This window comes from Protopterus annectens, chromosome 9.part0 (assembly GCF_019279795.1).
Source record: "Protopterus annectens isolate FY-2018-M chromosome 9.part0, PAN1.0, whole genome shotgun sequence".
NCBI classification, from domain to species: Eukaryota; Metazoa; Chordata; order Ceratodontiformes; family Protopteridae; genus Protopterus; species Protopterus annectens.
The window spans coordinates 1,260,400,608-1,260,419,696 of record NC_056743.1 but is presented as its reverse complement, the minus strand read 5'-3'; the positions used below and the strand labels follow the sequence as shown (position 1 = coordinate 1,260,419,696).

The following is a 19,089-nucleotide window of genomic DNA, read 5'->3' as shown; positions in this document are numbered from 1 at the left end:
GACACCAGGAACTACACTGCTATACAACCCAAATTTGTTAATGCAAGAAATATCAATTTAAAGGGTTTATTTGAAAGGCAAGAGACGATGAATTCCATTTCTCATGAACTTAAAGTAGGTACCTACAAATGTGGGGCCTGCAAACAATGCCCACATATTTTTAATAATAGTAATTATCACATTGCAGCTAGGAATTTTAAAATAAAGCCAACCAAGTATTACAATTGTGGTTCAAAGGGTTTAGTATACCTGGGAATTTGCACATGTTGTTCTAGTTTTTACGTTGGTAAGACGGAAAGAACGCTCCGTAAGAGGATATATGAACATTTATACGAAATTAATAGAAAAAAGGAATCAAATGCTTTTTTTAAACATTCCTTGGTGTGTCCAAATATGACCCTGAAATTTTTAGTGCTGGAACAGGTTATGCAGAATCCTAGAGGTGGGGAATGGGAAGCATCACTTGAATACAGAGAATTATTATGGCAGATCAAGTTAAATGCGTCCAAACCACCAGGTATGAATGACACTATTAGTATTAGAAGTGTCTTAAAAATTAGACGGGTGAGGTTGTAATAATACAAAACAAAATCAAACAAAGTAAATTACAATATTAAACAACACAAAGTATAAGTAACAATTTTCTTTTGAACTGCAGGGGCCGGTATGTTAAGCTGGGTTGTTAAGAACATTTTTATTTATAAGTACCTAAATTAAACCCACTTTTTATTTATAAGTACCTAAATTAAACCTAGTTTTTACTTAGATGAATTCTCTAAATGGTGGTAATGGAATATTTATGCACAGAAACAGGTGTCACATAGAAGTTTTAAATGGGCAGATTAGGTTTTATGACCAATGATTATATTTTAATTATATTTTAACAGCATTTTAGTAATTACAATTTTACAGTTTGAAGTATTTATCTTATTTGTTTAACTATTAATGGTGTTGTTAATAGTTCATGAAGAATTTATTCTATAGAGAGAGGTTTATTGGAGATTCTGTATAGGTCAGGTACATCACATTCAGTGTTTTTTATTAATGAAACGTGATTTTGCAAATGAATAGTAACATGTATTTAAGGATTGTCTGGGTTCGTATATGCACAGTTTTTTACAATACATTCTCACAACACTTGTACATACATGGAGCCATTGGCTTGTTTAATTTCATTTTTAATTACAATTACAATTATTATAAACCTTTTAAAAACAGTATAAAACAATGTATTTTATAATATTTTACTGGTTTTAGTAACCAAAGCACTTTGCACTTTAAATGTTAATTAACGAATTAATTATATGCAATCAATTGTTTAATTGGAATTTCATGACAGTATTTAAACCGTTTCACATCCTTCAAGAAAGTATCTTGATAAAGCCTGATATTTATCAGGCGAAAGCGCTTGATCGATTGTGTGTTTTTAAGTTTGTTCAGCATCGAATAAAAGTTTTACTTGTGGATTATTTGGCTGATTCGACTAGTCTTGGTGTACTTTTATTGCTGTCGCCTCTTCCCTGGCGTCAGTGTGCCAGGGGTATAAAAGATGCAGCCGATGCTATTTTCTTCAGTTTTTCTTGCCCCATATGTCAGGTGCCCCCTAAAGGGTAGGCTAAATAAATTTGCAAATAAAAAATCATGCACTAACATAAACATTACCTTCTTCTACAAGCAAATACACCACATAGGTTGTATAGAAGAGAGAAGTATAGACAAGTCCCAGCAATGATAGGGGGATGGTGGGAGGGTAACCTGGACTGCAACAGTGAATACACTCGAACATCTACATTTATGGTAGGTACACAACTGTACTATGTTCATTGTGTTTCACTGTTGCAGTCATTACACTTGGGTTGAATCCCAAAGCTGAGGTTGGGCGGCTGGGTCTAAATAGGATTAGGAGTGGCTATGAGGCCCTGCAAAACTGCAGTGGCAAAGCCTGCTCTGGATTTAGAGTAAAGAGGTAAGTGATAGTACTTGGTAAAAGTGTGCACTGAACTCCAAGTTGCAGCCTTCAAAATTTCCTTGGTTGGTACTCCTCTGAGAAAGGCTGCTGATGTGGCTGCTGCCCTGGTAGAATGTGGCCTAATATTCTTAGGCACTGATTTGCCATGCTGTGCATAGCAGAAACGAATGCAGTGTCCTATCCATTTTGAAATAGTCTGCTTTGAAATAGCCTTTCTTTGTGATCCTGCAGCGTATGCCACAAAAAGTTGCTCAGTTTTTCTGAAAGCTTTTGTTTTGTCCAAGTAGAAGCGTAGCTGTCTGTGTATTTCCAAAGAGTGCAGAAGTCTCTCCCCTTTATTCTGGGGATTTGGATAAAAGGTTGGCAAATGAATTGTTTGGTTAAGAGCCACGCTGGATACTACCTTTGGCATAAATGTTGGGTTTGTCCTAAGAGAAACCCTGTCTGGATGAAAAATGATAAAAATTTCCACTGCCATTAATGCCTGTAACTCTGAAACTCTTCTTGCTGAAGTTATTGCTAGGAGCAGAGCAGTTTTCCATGATAAGAATTTTATCTCAGCTGTATTGGCTGGCTCAAAAGGAGGCAGTGTGAGCTTTTCCAAGATGAAGTTAAGGTCCCATGTTGGTATAGGTGCTCTCCTTGGGGGTCTTATGTTTTTTGCCCCTCTGAGGTACTGTCCTAGTAGTGGATGAGAGAAAATAGGATGTTCCGTACTGTAATGAGCTGAAATGGCAGAGGCATGGATCTTTATTGATGAGAAGGATAGGCCTTTGTCCAGCATCTCAGTTAGGTATTGCAAAATCTGAGGAATATTAGGACAAGCGGTTCAAGTCTTTGTGCCTGGTTCCAAGCACAGAACCTCTTCCATTTTTCTGCATAGGATTTCCTGGTGCTGGGCCTCCTGGCTTCCCAAATGACATCCATAACTGCTTTAGAGAGAGATGTGTTCTGAGTGTCTATATTATTCGCCATGCAGCCAGGTTTAAGGTTCTGAGTTGGCTGTGCAGTATCTGATTTTGTTGGGTCAGCAGATGAGGAATATGAGGTAAAGTCCAGGCTGGCCCTTGAGACAAGGTCTTTAGGATTGGGTACCAGTGCTGGCGTGGCCTTGTCTGACTTTTAGGAGTACCTTGGGGAGTAGAGGCAGTGGTGAATAGGCATAAACAGTTAGGCTTTTCCAGCTGAATGATAGAGCATCCACCTTCCATGCTTGTGAGTGATAAGTCCTTGTGCAGAATCTCTGTAGTTGGCAGTTGTAGGGGGAGGCAAATAGATCTATGACTGGGCATCCCCATTTCTTTGATTTCATGCTGAAGACTTGTGGATCTAGTTTCCACTCATGAGGGTCCATGACGTTTCTGCTTAGTTCGTCTGCCAGAGTACTTTTCTTTCCTGGCAGGAATTGTGCCTGCAGATGTACTTGACAGGCCAGTGCTGTGTTCCACAAAGTCATGGCTTGCCTGCAGAGGGGGTAGGAATGTGTGCCCCCTTGCTTGTTTATGTACCACATGACTGTAGTACTGTCAGTCTTTAGTAATAGTTGTCCTGGATGTAGTAGATCCTTGAAGGCTGTCAGGGCATTCTGTATAGCTAGCATCTCTTTTTGATTGATATGAAGATGCATTTGGTCTGTGGGTCACGTGCCCTGTATACATTTTCCTGCCATGTGTGCTCCCCAGGCATAATCCGATGCATCTGTTGTTAGTGTCTGCCTGGCTGTGGGTAAAGTGAAAGGCTGCCCCTTGTTGTGGTGACAGGCCAGTGCCCACCATCGAAACTCTTGTTGCAGGCAGGGAATGAGAGTAATTATTGTTTCCAGGCTGTGACAATGTTGAGTCCAAACACTTTTTAGATACCATTGTAGCTTCCTCATATGCAGTCTTGCATATTGAAATAGCAGGATGCAGGATGCCATGAAGCCCAAAGCCTGCAGAATTTTTCTTGCAGGTAGCTGGGTCTTTGTTGCCATCATTTGAAAGTAATGAGTCAGTTGCCTTTGTTTGTCTGGCATGAGATAAGCCATCTGGGCAGTTGTATTTAAACTTGCACCCAGGAATATTATCTCTTGAGAGGGCACTAGTTTTGATTTCTTTTCGTTTACTGTGTACCCTAGGCAAGTTAGTAATCTTTTTACAAACGCCAGATGCTTTAGTAGAATGTCCTTGCTGTCTGTGTGAATAAGGCAGTCGTCCAAGTAAGGATATATTTGAATTCCTTTTTGTCTGCAAAATGCAATTACTGGTGCCAGGCATTTTGTGAAGACCCTGGGCGCAGTAGATAAGCCAAAGGGCAGTGCAGAGCATTGGTAATGCATTGAGCCAGCTACGAATCTGAGGTATCTTCTGCAAGATTGTTTGATTGGGACATGCAGGTATGCCTCTGAGGTCCAAAGTAACTAGCCAAGCCTTTTTGCCCAGCATGGGTAGAAGTTGCTGCAGTGTCAACATTTTGAATTTTGGAACGTCCAGGAAAGTATTTAGAGTAGACAGGTCCAGTATTGGTCTCCAAGCTTTGTCCTTTCTGGGTACCAAGAAAAGTCTTGAGTAAAATCCTTGTCCTTGCTCTTGCTGTGGTACTTTTTGAATAGCCCTCATGTCCATGAGAGCAGAAATTTGTTTTTGTGCCTCTGCCCATTGATTGTGTGGCAGGTCTGGCATACCTTTTGGCCTTGGTAGGGTGTGAAAGTGAAACCTGCAACCCTGGGAAACAATATTCAGTACCAATTTGTCTTGGGTAATTATGTGCCAATCTTGTGAGAAAAGTGCTAGTTTTCCCCCTAAGGGTGCCTCCAAAAGGTAAGTGCTTGGCATTGGTAGAGGGAAGTCATTGGGACTGTTTCCTATAGGGTTGTGATTTGTCTTGTCCGCCTTTGGGAGCTGAAGCACCCCATTGCTTACGTCTGTATGTGCCTTGTGGCTGAGATCTGCCTCTTGGGCGTCTGTATCTGCCTGTTTGTGGCCTGTCCGACACTGGAAAGGACCAATTTTTTGAAGGCCAGTTCCTGCTAAATCTGGGTGGCTGAACCTGTAAGAAATCCTTTACTGTCTGCATTGATTTTGCTTTATCCTCCAATTTCTTTAACACCTCTTCTGCCTTAACACCAAACAAAGTATCATGCTGTAATGGAGCATCCAACAATTTTGCTTTAACATGATCACGTAAACTTTGTTCTTTTAACCAAGCATGCCTTCGAATGACAGAACCTGTAACTGCGGCTCTGCAAGAAGCCTCTAATGAATCAAAACCACATTGCAAAGTATGCTTTTTCACTTGTTCAGCTGCATGCAATAAATCCTGCATTTCCTTATTTTCAGGACATTCTGAGCTTGTAAGCATTTTCTGTTTGAGCAAAGACATTAGATATTGTTGATATTTAAGCATGTGAAACTGGCAGTTTAAAGCCCTTACAGCTAAAGTAGCAGAGGTGTAAACTTTTTCCCCCCATCTGTCCAGTGCTCTAGAATCCCTATCAGAGGGAACAGGATTTTTTGCAGTGGAGGCCTTAACCCCTTTGGGACCCTGAGAAATTGTTTCTGGGTCAGCAGACGGGTTTTTATAAAGAAATGTATGTGAATCTGGGACCCTGTAGTACCTATATGGCTTAACTGGTGCAAGGGGTAAAGAATCAGGAGACAAAATGGATTCAGAAAAAACATCAACAATATCTAGTACAGGGGGAATAGCAAGGGGCCTGTGCTGAGGCAGTATAAGAAAATCTCTGAGCCTTTTCTTGGATTCTGAATAATCCTGGCTCTCCCAATGGAAATGCTCCCACATGGTGTGCAGGGTTTCCCCAAAAGAGTAATCCTCAGGAGGAAAGGATAGATTCTTCAGCGTCAGAATCCTCATAGGGAGGAAGAGAATATCCCTGTTCTGAAGAGGAATCAGAGGAAATACAAACCTGGTCAGAGAAATCAGTCAGTATCTTGCCTAGGCCTTTTATCAGGAGGGGGGTGGGAACCCCTGATCAGAGTAATTAAGTCCTCGGCCATTTTAAGCATCTGTTTCTTTGGCATGGATGACTGTCCAGGTGAATGCTGCACTTGTTTCTTTGTCTTTATAGGTGTTTTAGACTTTGCCTTGGCTGCTGAAGTAGTCTTGATAGTAAGCTGTGTAGGTCTGAGAACACCCTCAGAAGCTGATTCCTGCTCAGCGGCTCCGGACCCATCTGAGGGAATAGTTTCCGTAGGCCCAATACCTTGAGTTTCCAAAGGCCTAGTTGTCTCCACGTGGGAGTCGGAGGTGGCCTGTGGCTCTGAGGTAGCGGGTGTTAGGGGCTGCGTAAGTGCCTCACTGAGAACCGGCGACTGGCCTAGAAGAGGCTTCGTGGTTGGTTTTGGACCTAGGATGCCTGTCCTTTTCTTTGTCCTTGCGCTTTTTATGAATTCCGGTCGTCGGTTGCTCCGAAGGCATTATATAGTTAAACCTTCGGCCAAAGTAATGTAAAGCAAAATTGAACCGACACTTAAGTGCGTTGGTTGAATCTAGCGCAAAACCGACAACTAGCAACGTCGTGGTCGGGGCCTAGGCAAGGAATACAGTAAGAATGAAAATCCTTATGAGGTATTTGCTTCCCACAAGAAATACAACTGTTAACTTTTACTGACATCAGTCTGGAGCAAGAAAAAGTTTCCCCAACGGAGTACTTAGCTTTATTGAAGACTTCGGATCTGAAATTCAATTTCGAAAATCTCAGGAGTCGGCCGACCAGCACTTGCGAACTGCTTTTGTTTCGGGCACCGCGTGGCAAGAAAGACTGAAAAAAATGGCGTTGGCTGCATCTTTAATACCCCTGGCGCACTGACGCCAGGGAAGAGGCGACAGCAACCGACGCCGGACCAAGACTTTGGAATTCAGGCAGACTGCGGGTAGCCTGCCAGCAGGATAACCCAAGTGTAATGACTGCAACAGTGAAACACGATGAACATCGTTGTGGTCAGGGCCTAGGCAAGGAATGCAGTACAAATGAAAATCCTTATGAGGTATTTGCTTCCCACAAGTAATGCAATTATTAACTTTTACTGACATCGGTAAGGAGCAAGAAAAAGTTTCCCCAACGGGGTACTTAGCTTTTTAGTTTAAGACTTTGGATTTGAAACTCGAAAATGAAAACTTCAGGAGTCGGCCAACCGGCACTTGCAAACTGCTTCTGTTTTGGGCACTGAGGGGCAAGAAAGACTGATGTAATGGCGTCGGCTGCATGTTGTATACCCCCTGACGACCTGACATCATGGAAGGAGTTGTATTTATTGGATTCGTGCACTTGGCTACAGTTTCAGCTTTATCACTGTCCTGACCTTATATATATATATATATATATATATATTTTTTTTTTTTTTGTAGTCATGGAGGAAGGGACAGCAACTGACGCAGGACCCAAGACTTTGTTAATCAGGCCAACTGAGGGCAACCTGCCAGCAAATTACCCAAATGTAATGACTGCAACAGTGAAACACGAAGATCATCATTATGCTTACGTTAGATAACTGAAATGTATATTTTCTGTGAGTACTGTCCCCTGAAACTATCATACAGGCAATTGTCTCTCAACCATGAAAGTGAGTTTACATGCAACTTACTGAGAAAAGCATGTTTTTCTTGTCTTGGTTCACAGCTCGAGGGTCTGGGACTGGATCTGTATGCTTTGTCACAGACACTGACTCCCCTGGAAAAGAACATTCAGGAAGATTAGAAAACAAATAACAAAAGAAGCAGCACAAACACTGACACTTTATCAATTCATTATTTATTTATTTAACTTACATGTGTTTGTTTGCCAGAGTACAGCACTGATCAAAGCTGACCAACTTTAGGCCCAGCCAAGGTAGCATAGCACAGCCAATGTAAACAGAATACATGTAAGTAGAGGTAACATATATGCTCACACTAGTAACATGTCAAATATTATTGCAAACCAGATTTGAGTACATAATACTTATGATGATCAAAACGAAGATATCTTATAAACGGAAGAACTTAAAAGAAAGGAATGTCAGCTCTTCTTCTGTCAACAGGAGAAATGAGGAAAAAAGACTGGAAAAGTAATGAATGAGAAAGTAGTGTTGTTTAGGTAACAAGGCTCAAGGTGTTGCAATTGAAAATGCTTTATTTCAGAAGATAGAATCTGAATTGTGATCTGAACTTATAATAGGTACAGAATTCATTTAGATTTGCATGGAGATACTGACATAGTTTGGAGATAGACTCATGAAACTGTGCTGCATACAATGGAGTTTTGTTCCTGGAGTTGAAGAACTGCACCTGTGTAGACGTGACATATAAGGTCACATGAAGGGATATTAGGAATATGTTTAGAGGAGAAAGGGGTGGAACTGTCCCATTGTACAGGCTTAAATAGCAGTGAACTGAGAAGGAAGTCTTTTGTACAGGCAGCCAGTTAGCCTTCCTGAAGGAGAGGTATTCCTGACTACAGGATTTTGTTATGAAGTGGCATATTTTGTTGGAAATGGATTAAAAAGCTATAATATTTCTACTAGAAGCTGGATCAATTACTGGTAAGCCATATTTTAGTTGGACAAATAAAATGCTGCTGCCTATGGCCGATCTGGCAGTTAGTGATAGTCAGGAAGATCATTTCAGGGTCCAGAAAAAGGAGACAGTTTATTTATTTATTTTTTTTGCAAACTGTATGCCTGACTGTTTAGGACTTCATCTAATCAGATACCAAGGTATCTAAGAGGTGGTGTATTATGTTGCAATTATCTTGATCAGGTGGTGTATTATGTTTCAATTTTCTTGATCTTTGATACAGAAGTGTTGGTGGATTCAGAGAGTTTCTTGCAGGTCCCAAAAATAATGTTTTTTTTTTGTTACGGTAAAGCAGAAACTTACTGGAGTTAAGCCATGTGCTGAGAGATAGGCAATCACTTTGAAGTTGGTTCTGTACATCTCTGTGACTTGGGCTGGATCTAAGATGACCATGTCATCTGCATATAAAAGTAGACCACCCCAAAATAAATTTATAAAATTTGAGACAAAGACAGTGTCTTGTGTGACACCATATTGAACTGTGTCTGCTGAAAGAGAAGAGCCAATCTGGTACTTTTAGTGATAAATACTTTGAACCAGGCAGTAGCATGTGGACTAATACCCATTTCAGGTAGGTGGGACATAAGTACGGTGTGATCAACAAGATCAAAGGCCTAGGCGAGAACAAAGAAAAGGATACCGATGAGGTTGCCTTTATCCATGTCGGATAAAATGTCAGTGAATGTCCAGAATGTCATCAAAGTACTCCCACCTGACCAGAATCGATGCTTCTCGTCTGTGAATAGGTGGTATTGTTATAGACAGACAGTGAACTGATTAAATATAAGTTTCTCATGGATTTACAAACAGTTGTAAATACAGAGATTGGAAGGAAGTGTGCAGCTGTGATTGGTATGGATTGTCTGGGAACAGGTCTAACTAGGGATGATTTATAGACAATGTGCACAGTATCTGCAGCTAGGCACAGAAAATAAATGGGAAAGAAGTTGTCTAATTATATGTTCTCCACAGTATTAGAAAAAACATGGGGAGATATTATCAGACTGGTGGTATGATGTATTTGCTTTTAATGTATGTAAAGTAAAAAGAAACATGTTGAACTATCAAATGTAATTTCAGGGAAAGTCAGTTTAGCAAAAAATAATGCCAAAAATGTTTTTCCAAACCTCAGACAGAATTCTTCCCATGTGAGGGGGACACCTCTACCCCCAAAAAACTTATACAAACATATTCTGAGGTCAAAAAACAGTGGAGAAAAAACTCCACTGTTAGAAAAAGATGTTCCTTCACAACTTATCCACTTAAATGACTTTTGCATGAATGGTGTTTGACTAATTGACTGCCTCCTGGGTTAACAACAATCAGGCAAGTGTGCACAAAGGGGATGGGATGAAGGGTTGGATAATGGTAATTCTGACACTACTTGTTAATGACTGATCACTGCTCAAAATGAATTACCCGTTTACTGGCCACTGTCAACATATGCACAGACATCCTGGCAAGGATGCCTATAAACTGATACACTCATTATGAGGCAAGTCAAAGCTACCTGTTAACTGATTATTCATCTACATGCTGGAGTTCAGGGCAATGGAGGCACTGGAGGTGCAGAGCATTCACTGGCTAAAAGGTCAGATGCCAAGCAATATTACTACCTCATTAAAACAGCATCATGACAAATACACTATTGTTAAGACTATTAGTAAAACTTAACACTTTGAAACTTGCAATATAAATGTATATACACTTTTTTATTTTTAAACATGCCGCCTTTCATATCCCTGTTTTTATTCACACATTGTGCTCAGCCTACATCAGTTAAATTACATCAGTATGACTGGGTTAACACTTCCTGGCTGCTTCTTTTGCTGCATGCACCAGGACAAGTGGAGAAGCTGGTTCTCACCCTCCATGGATATCTGTACACTGCAGCATGTTTTCCTAATCTCAGTCAATGGTGGTATTCTGCATTTCAACTAATGCACACTTCACATTAATATTAAAATGAATATAATAAATACATGTAGCATAAAGATGCAATTCCATGCATATTTTATGCACAGTACCTGCTGACGAAATTACATATCTACAACCTAGAGACATTTTGACACTCAGAAGTGTGAGTTCCCAAAATACTGAAAACTTTCCCATGTGAGGCTTTTGCCCAAACATCTATTTCTAAAACTGCTTACATGACTACTGTATCTTGCTCCCAGGTATGCAATAAACTGCAAAAGCTTTTAGACTTATGATTGCAAGTGCTTGCATAGGTATTTTTATACCCCGGGCAGAGAAATTTTCCTCAGGTACACAGTAAATACTGGAGATATTTTGGGAAAGAGAGAGGTAACTGGGAACATGCTTTTTAGGAATGCTACAAGTCAGCAGATTTTAAAAATGCCATACAAAGTACTCAGAAATGTCTGCAACGCACACATCTGGAACTATGGAAATAATTATTTTCAGCTCGGACACAGAATCTGAGTTGTTTAGTAGTACTAAGATCGTACAAAAGTTTAATACTGGCTGCCAAAGGAGTTGATTCTGACAAATGTGGCAGATGGACAAAATAATAAGAGTGGAAGACAACAGAGTGTTTCTGGAGAATGATTACTCATTGTACACCAGGCAGAACAGGACTAAACTTATTCCATTATTCAGGGAATGTCGAGAAGCAGGTGTGAGATTCAAACTGCTGCACCTAGCTATCTTCAATATATTCTTCCTTGGACAGAAAATAATTTTTGCTGAAGTACATGTTGAAGGTTGTGCGTCAGGGCCAGCAACTCGGCACGTAAAAATCTACTGCCAATCATTACCGGACCAGAGTTCCGCTGTGACGACCCTTAACCGGGAAAAGCCGAAAGACACAACACAATATGCTAAGGAGGAAATGCAAAAGTTTGTTCGACAAAAGAGATTCTGCTTCTTGTTCTTTCGGTAATCGGACAGACAGTGCCAGTGAAACATTTTCCAATGTTTCAACAGAAAATGCCTGAGTGAAGGAAAAAAGCATAAGAGTTGACTAGAAGACAGAACACTGGAAATGCAGCAGGGACAGGATATGGGAAATGGATATGAACAGGAATAAAACCAGCAACTTGGAAATTGACAAATGTGGGATTATAAAACAATAATTACATTTGTGAAACATGACAGAACAAAAAATCTGGAAATACTTGACTTTTTTGGACTTTGTTAAACTTGTACGGGAAAGAGAAGGGAGAAAGTTAAAAAAGTAAAACAAGATTTTTTAGTCATGCTAGCAGAAGAGACTAAGACTATATTTTTTATAGTGCACTATTTTTTTGCATGCTATAAAGTTTTCTCAGTTATTTTTAAGTTTAATAGGAATCTAATGTAAACAGGTGCTCCTGATTTTTTTTCTTCCTTCTCTCTTTCTCCTTGTTCATATTTAAGAAATATAGGTACTGCAATGTAAAGAGAGAACAAAAGTCTGGTTAAAAGAGTATCATAAAAGAAAAATTAGAGTGCTTTTTTTCTCATTCTTGCATGGGGAATGACTGGATTAAGGCCCTTAACAGAAGCACAGGCTGCGCATGCAGATTTGCATGGATAACCTTTCCTTTAGGTTAACTCAAGTCTATAAGCATGCCTGTCAGTTTGGAACAACTGTTCCTATTGGTAAAACTTAAATATTTGAAAATGTATATAGTTTTGTGTGTTACTATTAAGCGAACAGGTTTTAGGGAGGTATTGGGGGGGTGTTTTTTAAGGGTTTTCAATAAAACAAAAAGTTTTGTAAGATGTGACATTGGTTCAAATGGAAATGACAAGAAACAACTGTATAAAAAGATAAAACTGCAAATGTATGCATGTAACACAAAAGCTGGAACTAGACATTTAACAAAAAAACTGTTATACATAAAAGGTAAAAATACCAACTTTTTAATACAATGATTCTTTCTGTAATCTCTTTAACGTGCAATGGTCTCTCAAATAAATATGCATAAGAAAAGAGTAGTGAACTATACTTAAAAATGTAGAGTGCAAATGGCTATGCTACAGGAGACACAGTTGGAAAGAAATGAACACGCGAATTTGATAAGGAAAGGTTTTCAGGATGTTCATAAAGTGGCATGCCTGAAACAAAGGAAAAGAGGAGTAGTTAAACTAATTGCAAGAGGAGCTCCGATACTGATACAAGATAAAAGATAATAATAACAGATTTGTAGTACTAAGGAGTTAGTGGCAAGGGAGAAGGATTACACTGGCATGTATTTATATTCCACCTAAAACTGCTATAATGCAGCTTAAGAAAATTCTGGGAGAAATAATCAGCCTTCGGTAAGGAATATTATAGGTGGAGACTGAAATTTGATTTACAACAATGAAGATCTGTCTGGGGGGGGGATATAACATAGGAGGGCATATTTCTGAAGAAATTTATGAAAATATTTGGCAAAGAAGATGTGAATTCAGTACTAGGAGCTTGGAGTGAATTTGCATAGTATTTCCCAATATAAAAAACTTGGTCGGAGCCGACAATTCCACGACAGCGGCGCAGAAAGGCAAACGCAAACTGTGCTACTGCCCTTGGCAAGAAAAGGAAAGACTGAGTATAAGCGGTCATGCGCATCTGTGTGTACTGGCACATACTGATGTCAGCCTCGGCGCCATGACACCGGCCCAGATCTAGCCTTTGGTATTCGGGCCGATGGTGGACAGCGGAATACCCATATGTCAGGACTGCAGCAATGGTAGACGAAGAACATCTGGGCTAGGCCAGACAGAATTTACATTTCACAGGAACATGTACATCTAATTGAAGGTCTTGATACACACCCAATAACTATTTCAGATCACATGCCAATAATAATTAAAATAAAAACACAGGGTAATGAAAACAAAATGAGACACTGGCACTTTCCAACCTATCCACTGAAAAGAGAGGAATCTGATGAATGCTTAGTGGAAATTATTCAGGAGCTGTTAGAGAAGATGGGATTTTCTTCTGAAAATATAGCCACGGAGTGGGATAAAATTAAAGTGGAGTTTAAAAATAGGGTGGAAATAAAAGTAGTAACAAGAATTATTTACATGGACTGCAAATAAAGTATTGCAAAATAGGAGGAATCCCACAGAAAGTACAGTTTTGTACCTACCATAAATGTAGATGTTAGAGTACTAATACAGCTGCAGTCATAACAGATGGGTTCTCCTGCCGTCAGGCGGGTCCTCGGTCGGCCGAATTCCAAAGTCTAGGTCCGGCGTCGGTTGTCGTCGCTTCTTCCCTGACGTCAGTGCGACAGGGGTATAAAGGAACCAGCCAACGCCATTTTCTTCAGTTTTTCTTGCCCCAGATGTCAGGTGCCCCCAGAAGGAAGGCAATACATAAATTTGTGTAATAATGCAGTGCAATATAATCAAAATACAGTAGTTGCAAGCAAATACATCATAAATGAATACCCCAATCAGGTTGTATGAGGATGTGTTAGCCTATAGGCCTGTCCCAAGAGGGGATGGAGGGAGGGAAACCTGGACTGCAGCTGTATTAGCACTCTAACATCTACATTTATGGTAGGTACAAAACTGTACTATGTTCATTGTGCATACAGCTGCAGTCATAACAGATGGGTAGAATCCCAAAGCTAAGAAAGGGGTGGTAGGCACTAGGTGGAACTAGGAGGAGCCAAAATGCCCTGCAAGACTGCAGTGGCAAAGCCTGCTCTAGATTTGGAGTATAATGGTAGCTTGTAGTGCTTGGAGAAGGTATGCACAGAACTCCAAGTGGCTGCTTCCAAAATATCCTTGGTAGGAACTCCTCTGAGGAAGGCTGCAGAGGTGGCTGTGGCACTGGTGGAATGAGTTCTAATGCCTGTAGGTACAGTTTTGCCATGAAAGGAATAGCAAAAGCATATGCAGTGGGCTATCCATTTTGAGATTGTCTGTTTGGAAATTGGCCTTCCTTGAGCTCCTACCACATAGACCACAAAGAGCTGTTCTGATTTTCTGAAAGGCTTTGTTCTGTCCAAATAATAACGCAGTTGTCTGTGGATGTCCAAGGAATGTAGTAATCTCTCCCCTTTGTTTTGAGGATTAGGATAAAAAGTAGGTAAATGTATGGCCTGATTTAAAGCTACCCTGGATACCACTTTAAGCATAAAGGACGGGTTGGTTCGTAAGGAAACTCTGTCCTGATGGAAGATGATAAAAGGCTGGACAGCCATGAGAGCCTGTAGTTCTGAAACTCTACGAGCTGAGGTGATAGCCAGAAGGAAAGCTGTTTTCCAGGACAAATATTGCAAATCTGATGAGGCAGCTGGCTCAAAGGGAGGCAAGGTCAGTTTTTCCAGAATGAAATTAAGATCCCAAACAGGTACTGGTTGTTTCCTTGGAGGTCTTAAATTCTTAGCCCCTCTGAGGAACTGTCTTAAGAGAGGGTGAGAGAATAAAGGTGGATCAGTGTTGTATTCTGCAGAAATGGCTGAGGCATGGATTTTGGAGGAGAAAGAGTCCACTGCTTAGCAGTTCAGCCAAATATTGTAGTATTTGAGGTAAATTCAGTTTTCCAGGATCCTGGCCCTTTTTCTCATTCCAGACACAAAAACGTTTCCATTTTGCTGAGTAAGCTTTTCTAGTTGATGGCCTTCTGGCCTCCAAAATGACATCCTGCACCTCCTTGGAGAGTAGGGCCTGTTGTGATGCTAAGGAATCTTCCATGCGGCTAGACTGAGTGTTTTTAGCTGGCTGTGAAGAGTTTTGAAGCTGTGCTGAGTCAGAAGAAGAGGCATTAGAGGCAGGGTCCATGGTGGGGAATGCGTCAGGCTACTCAGGAGTGGGTACCAGTGTTGCCTTGGCCAGTCCGGAGCAATGAGAATCATCTTTGGTCTGTCTGCTCTGGTCTTCAATAGAACTTTGGGCAGCAGAGGAAGAGGTGGGGAAGGCATAAACTGTCATTGATGTCCAACTGAAAGAGAGAGCGTCCACTCTCCAGGCCTTTGGATGGAAGATCCTTGAGCAGAATTTTGTCAATTGATGATTTTTGTGGGAGGCAAAGAGATCTATGTCTGGCCTTCCCCATTCTTGGATTATTTCTGTAAAAACTTTTGGATGCAATTTCCATTCGTGTGGATCTGTCATATTCCTGCTTAGGTTGTCTGCCAGCATGTTTTCCTTGCCTGGCAAGTACTGTGCTTGTAGTTCCATTTGTAAGTCCATGGCCATGTTCCAAAGTGACATGGCCAGTCTGCATAGGGGGTAAGAATGTGTTCCTCCCTGTTTGTTTATGTACCACATAACTGTGGTGTTGTCCGTTCTTATCAATAGTTGACCTGGTTGTAGAAGGTTCTTAAAAGCTATAATAGCATTTATTACTGCTAGCATTTCTTTTTGATTGACGTGAAGGTGCTTTTCTTTTTGGGACCATTTGCCCTGAATGCACCGATCTGTCATGTCGCCCCAGGCATAGTCCGAGGCGTCTGTTGTGATGACTTGATTTGCTTGAGGCTTGCTGAATGGAAGACCTGTGTTTGTTTGACATGCTTGAGCCCACCACAGAAATTCCTTTTGCAGACATGGAATTAGTGGTATTATTGTTTCCAAACTGTGGCTGTGTTGAGACCATATGTTTTTCAGGTACCATTGTAGTTTCCTCATATGCAGCTTTGCACATGGGATTAGTAAGATGCAAGATGCCATGAATCCCAGAGCCTGCAGGATTTTCCTTGCAGTCAGCCTGGTGCAATTTGCTAGTGTTCTGAAGTATTGAATTAGTTGCCCCTGCTTCTCTGGCGTGAAGTAGGCCATCTCGGTGTTTGTGTCCAAATTGGCACCCAGGAAAATTATCTTCCGAGAGGGCATTAGCCTTGATTTCTTTTTGTTGACTGTGTATCCCAGAGAGTTCAACAAGATTATTACATAAGCCAGATGTTTCAGAAAAATGTGCTTGCTGTCCGCTTGGATCAGGCAGTCGTCCAAATAGGGGTATATTTGTATCCCTTGAAGTCTGCAGTAGGCAATTACTGATGCCAGGCATTTCGTGAATACTCTGGGTGCAGTAGATAAGCCAAAGGGCAATGCAGAGAATTGATAATGGGTTGAACCTGCAAGAAATCTGAGGTACCTTCTGCAATTTTCTCTCATTGGGACATGCAGGTATGCCTCCTTGAGGTCCAATGTTACCAGCCAAGACTCCTTGCCCAGCATGGGAAGAAGTTGCTGTAGAGTGAGCATCTTGAATTTTGGTACGAGTAGAAATGTGTTTAGGATGGATAGGTCCAAAACAGGTCTCCAATCTTTTCCCTTCCTTGGCACCAGAAATAGCCTGGAATAAAAACCTTGACCTTGTTCGTGCGTAGGTACCTCTTGAATAGCTTTCATGTTTATGAGATCTGTAATTTGCCTTTGTGCCTCTGCCCTTTGATTATGTGGCAGGTTTGGCATGCCTCTCATTTTTGGAAGGGTGTGAAAATGGAATTTGTAGCCTCTGTTTATAATGTCCAGGATCCATTTGTCCTTTGTGACAATATGCCAATTTTTTGAAAATAATGCCAGATTTCCTCCTAAGGGGGCTGCCATTTGAGACTTGGTTGGCATGCAAAGAGGAAAGTCATTGGGTTTGCTTTCTGAAAGATTGCGAGTTATCCTCACCACCTCTTTGTGTAGCAGCTTGCCATTGTCTGCCTCTAAACGATCCTTGGGTTGTCCTCTGCCCCTCGGGTGCCTGTATCTGCCTCTTTGGGGTCTGTCCGTGGCAGGAAAGGACCAGTTTTTGGAAGACCAATTTCTACTAAAACGTGGGGGTTGTACCTGTAGAAATTCTTTCACAGTTTGCATTGATTTAGCCTTTTCCTCCATTTTCCTTAACACCTCCTCAGCATTAGCACCAAATAGTACATCCTTTTGAAGAGGGGCGTCTAGTAATTATTACTAAATATATATATATATATATATATATAAATAATAAATATATAAATAAAAAAATATATATATATATATAAATATAAACATATATAAATATATATATATATATATATATATATATATATACACATATATATACACATATATATATATATATATATATATATATATATATATTTATATATATATATACATATATATATATATATATATATATATATGTATATATATATACACACACATACATATATAAATATATATATATATATATATATATATATATATATATATATATATATATATAAATATACACATATATATATATATATATATATATATATATATATACATATATATACATTAGATATATATATATATATATATATATATATGACACACACACACACACACACACACATACATACATACAAAGTGGATATAAAAAGTGTACACACCCCTGTTAAAATTCCAGGTTTTTGTAAAATAAAAAAAAAGAGACCACAATAAATCATTTCAAAACTTTTCCCACCTTTAATGTGACCTATAACCCGTAAAATTCAATTGAAAAGCAAACAGCTCTGTTAGGGGAAAAAACATAAAAAAATAAAATACGTACAATACGCTGGTTGCCTAAGTGTGCAAACCCTTAAACTAATTATTGGTTGTGCGCGTGTGTAGATATATATATATATATATGGAGCTAACCAATCTAGGGTTTGTCGATCCCACACACCTGTTGATCTGTTTTACTGACAGATGTCGATATCTGGCAGTTTCGATTTTTAAGAGTGCTTCACATAAATATATATCTACAAATATATATATATATATATAAAATATAATATGTATGTGTGTGTGTGTGTGTGTGTGTGTGTGTGTGTGTAAGTGCACAAATACAAATCTGTGCACATATATTAGTGCAAACACTACTAAATCCCTTTTACCTTTCATCTTAAGGTAAAAAGGACAACATAAGCAAGAGTAGTATCATTATTACTGGGTGGCAACTACTGTTACTCCTCCTTACCCCCCCCCCCACTTACCCAAATTCCTCTTGCACAAACATTATCAAAGAAAAACCTACTCACAAAAATATCACATATACACCTACCCGCCAGGAGATATAACAGGGGAACCTTCCTAAGTAAAAGCTGACACAATGCCTGATGCACACAGGTACTGGCCAGTTAGGTGAACTTTTAGAATGTCAAATGTTTTAGAATGCCAGCATAAGTGATTGGTCAAATCATCGTAGAATGGCCTTTTGTGACGGATTTCGTTTAATATTTTGTTTTTCATTTAAATGGCAGTAGCGGAACCACGAAAACAAACCAATAAAAAAGAACCAGGTTGCCACTAAGACTGTCCTTCTTGAACGATGTTCCAATTTTATGTGTTAACTGTTAATAAAATTGGAACATCGTTCAAGAAGGACAGTCTTAGTGGCAACCTGGTTCTTTTTTATTGTTTTTCATTTAAATGTAATACAATCTCACACACACACACACACACACACACACACACACACACACACACACACACACACGGGCATGTACTTGTGTGCAGACATGAATGTGCTTAATACACATTCTGAGCAAGTGACTAGTGCAACTGTTACATTTTTCTCTCATATTTTAACCCAAGGTAAATAGAGCAACATAAACAAGAGCAGTATTACTACTGTTGGATGGGAGAAAAAGATTACATAGAATAAATGTGCA

At 39.8% G+C, this 19,089-nt stretch overlaps 1 protein-coding gene across 2 annotated transcripts in view; it reads right to left on the bottom strand.

Moving 5' to 3' along the window:
• Positions 1–19,089, bottom strand: part of LOC122811983 (sarcoplasmic/endoplasmic reticulum calcium ATPase 2-like) — a 1,984,788-nt gene that overhangs the window by 1,300,001 nt on the left and 665,698 nt on the right. For both annotated transcript variants that reach the window (XM_044084186.1, XM_044084187.1), the window contains exon 8: positions 7,552–7,637. In XM_044084186.1, the coding sequence (XP_043940121.1) occupies positions 7,552–7,637 (86 nt within the window). The remainder of the gene's footprint in view (positions 1–7,551; positions 7,638–19,089) is intronic.